We start from the raw sequence: 2605 nt of genomic DNA, 5'->3' as shown, positions 1-2605 counted from the left end.
ACGCAAGGGGGAAGCGGGGAAGGGGGGGGAGGGGGGCAGAGGGGTTGCGTACTACCCAGTCTTTGGACTGCAGTCTCTCCAGCAGGTGGCGCATGGCAAAGACAGCCTCCTGCGGAGAGTCGTAGGTGGTGAGGATGAGCCTGCGGACGTGCTTGGCCTTGGGTGCCACCTCCAGGTGTGAGGTGGCTTTGACCACAGCCTTCTCCAGCTCGTTGCCTGTGGCCTTGAGCACAGATGCCTTGTCCTTGAGCCATGCGACCGCCATAGTGGGGTGGGGGGGGGAGAGAGAGGGTGGGGGTAGTGGGGGTGGGGGTGGGGGGGAGGAGAGAAAGAGAGAGAGGGGTATGAGGTCTTGGTTGGCTGGTCGTTGCCGTGGTGGGCCAAAAGGAGTGGTGGTGGTTGGTCGTTTCGGTCGGTGGCACTGCGGGCGAATGCGGGCATTATGGCATTGGGGGCATGGGGATGACGGCGGTGGGCTAGGGTGGCCGTGGAGTTGGTCGGCGTGGTGGCAAAGGCATCGGTGCCTACGGCTAGCCGACTCGATGCTTGTTGGTGGAGCTGGCAGTGCTGCTCTTGCTGCCCTTTCCCTTGGCCTTGGCTTTGCCCTTACTCCCGTTGATCTTGGGTGCGGGTGGCGGTAGCTGTGGCATGAACCGCTCAAGATCTTCGGCGCGGCGACAGCGGCCAAGGCGGACGGTCTGGACGGTGGCGCCGCGGAGGCAGGACATGGCGTCGAGGGAGGCGCCATGGCGAAAGGTGACCTGGACGAGGAGAATCTGCTTGTGAGCAAGCGAGGCGGTGCGCTGGAGAGCCTTGATCGACACCCAATTTGCGGACCATGGATCCGAGTCGCCGGCAAGGATTCGGACGCAGAACTGGGCGTGGTGGGCAGCCGGGACGAGCTGGTAGAGCACAAAGTGACAGCCAAACTGGGTCCCGTCACGCGGAGTCCAACCGCGCGAGCGAAAGAAGTGGTATGCCGCGTACTTGCGCGCAAAGTCGCGATCGCGGGCTGAGAACCGGCGCCACAGTGCAGCCGGCGTCAGCGCCGCGCCACATGAGGCGTCGCGAACCTGCATCACTCCCAACGCCTGGACAAGGAAAAAGGTCTCAACAGGCATGAGATGCAGCGGGTTAATGACGGTGGCGGCGGGGAGCCGTCGCGGCTCTGCGACCGCTCCAAGCATCGCTGTTGAGGGCGACGGCTCGGCCGATCCTGCCGGGGATGTCGCCGCCGACCGCGCGGCCGCCACAGCCGGAGGCGGCGTTCCCACACCTGCGCCCGAGTCGCCGCTGCCGCCGTCGCCGTCGCCGTCTTTCAACTTCCGCCTCCGCTTTGAGCGGCGGACAGGGAGCAGCGAGACCAGATCCGGATCGATGCCAGCGCCATGGCCAAAGTGGCAGGCGCCGGCATCGGACCGGGCTCGCTTGAGTGACGGCGGCGGGAGATCGGGAGTGGGGACAGAGGCCGGGGCCAGGGGAATGGCCGATGGCGGGCGCGAGTGGTGTCCACTGGCGCGACGGCGGTTGATGCCACGTGCCAGCGGCAGGGTGGCGCCACCGGGAGCACGATCAAACATGGCGTGGCCGTAGCCGGCGCGGGAGAGGAGGCTCGCCGACGCCGCGTCGGGCACCGTCACCGTCCACGCCGTACACCGCGCCACGACAGGGCGGTCCACAGGCTCGCGAGTGGCTCTCGCCGCCGCCGCCGTACGCCGTCTGCCTTGGAGCCGTATAGGGTCCATGGGTGAGGGGGGGGGAGGGGAGAGGTAGAGGGGTGTTTGAGGAGAACGGTGGTGGTGGCGACATGGCTGATTTGCGCCACTTTACGGGCGGGGCAAGGCCAGAGGAAGGGCAGATGGATGCGATCTGGTGGGAGCAAAGATGGGGGAGGGGGGGAGGGGGGTCAGCAAAGGCGAGTAGTAGCAAGTGGGTCGTGGCAGGCGGGTAGTGGCAGGCGGATATGGTAGAAGGTGGATGGATCTTACTGGGCCTTGGACTTGGGCTTGCGGTTGTAGGTGGTGCGGTAGAAGTTGTAGAAGAGGGCAAGAAGGGTAAAGGCGTAGCACATGTTGAATGCCAGGATCTCCTTGCCGTAGTACGGGTTGCCGATGATGAGGCCGTAGGCGCCCTGGGCAACAAACGAGACAAACTGGATGAGCTGGAAGACGGTGAGGAAGCGCTTCCACGGGCACGGCACGTTGATGGTGCGGAGGAAGTAGTACGAGTACATGAGGACGTGGATAAAGGCATTGAAGGCCGCCGCAAACCACGCATCACCACCCGGGAAGTACAGCCCATTGATGAGCCAGACCAGTCCAATCGAGGCATGATGGTAGACATGAAGGAACGAGATCTGCTTGTTCTTCTTGCGCAGAATCATGAACAGCGTGTCGAGGTACTCGGGGATCTTGCTCATGGCGTAGAGCCAGAGTGCAGAGGCGATCTGCGGCGATAGTGGAGGAGGAGGTGAGAGGGAAGGGGGGGGGGGGGGGGGGGAGGAGGGGAGGGAGGAGGAGGGAAGGGGGAAGGGGAAAAGGGAGAGCGGAGGGAGAGTGGAGGGAGAGAGAGAGAGAGAGAGAGAGAGAGAGGAGGCTGCGGCGCT

General features: G+C 64.6%; 2 protein-coding genes across 2 annotated transcripts in view; both read right to left on the bottom strand.

Moving 5' to 3' along the window:
- AMSG_07342 (uncharacterized protein) overlaps positions 1-265 on the bottom strand; it is a gene marked incomplete at its 5' end in the record, with an annotated part of 1861 nt that extends 1596 nt beyond the window's left edge. The window contains one exon of the mRNA XM_013900794.1: positions 53-265. Within this exon, the coding sequence (XP_013756248.1) occupies positions 53-265 (213 nt within the window). The remainder of the gene's footprint in view (positions 1-52) is intronic.
- A 125-nt stretch (positions 266-390) lies between these two features.
- The window catches only part of AMSG_12068 (uncharacterized protein), a gene marked incomplete at its 5' end in the record, with an annotated part of 2834 nt that continues 619 nt past the window's right edge, over positions 391-2605 (bottom strand). The window contains 2 exons of the mRNA XM_013900853.1: positions 391-1719; positions 1989-2446. Of these exons, the coding sequence (XP_013756307.1) occupies positions 531-1719; positions 1989-2446 (1647 nt within the window). The 3' untranslated portion in view covers positions 391-530. The remainder of the gene's footprint in view (positions 1720-1988; positions 2447-2605) is intronic.

Source organism: Thecamonas trahens, assembly GCF_000142905.1.
Source record: "Thecamonas trahens ATCC 50062 unplaced genomic scaffold supercont1.34, whole genome shotgun sequence".
Lineage (NCBI taxonomy): Eukaryota > Apusomonadida > Apusomonadidae > Thecamonas > Thecamonas trahens.
Note: the sequence above shows the minus strand (reverse complement) of the source record. Positions and strands in the feature narration are given on the sequence as shown.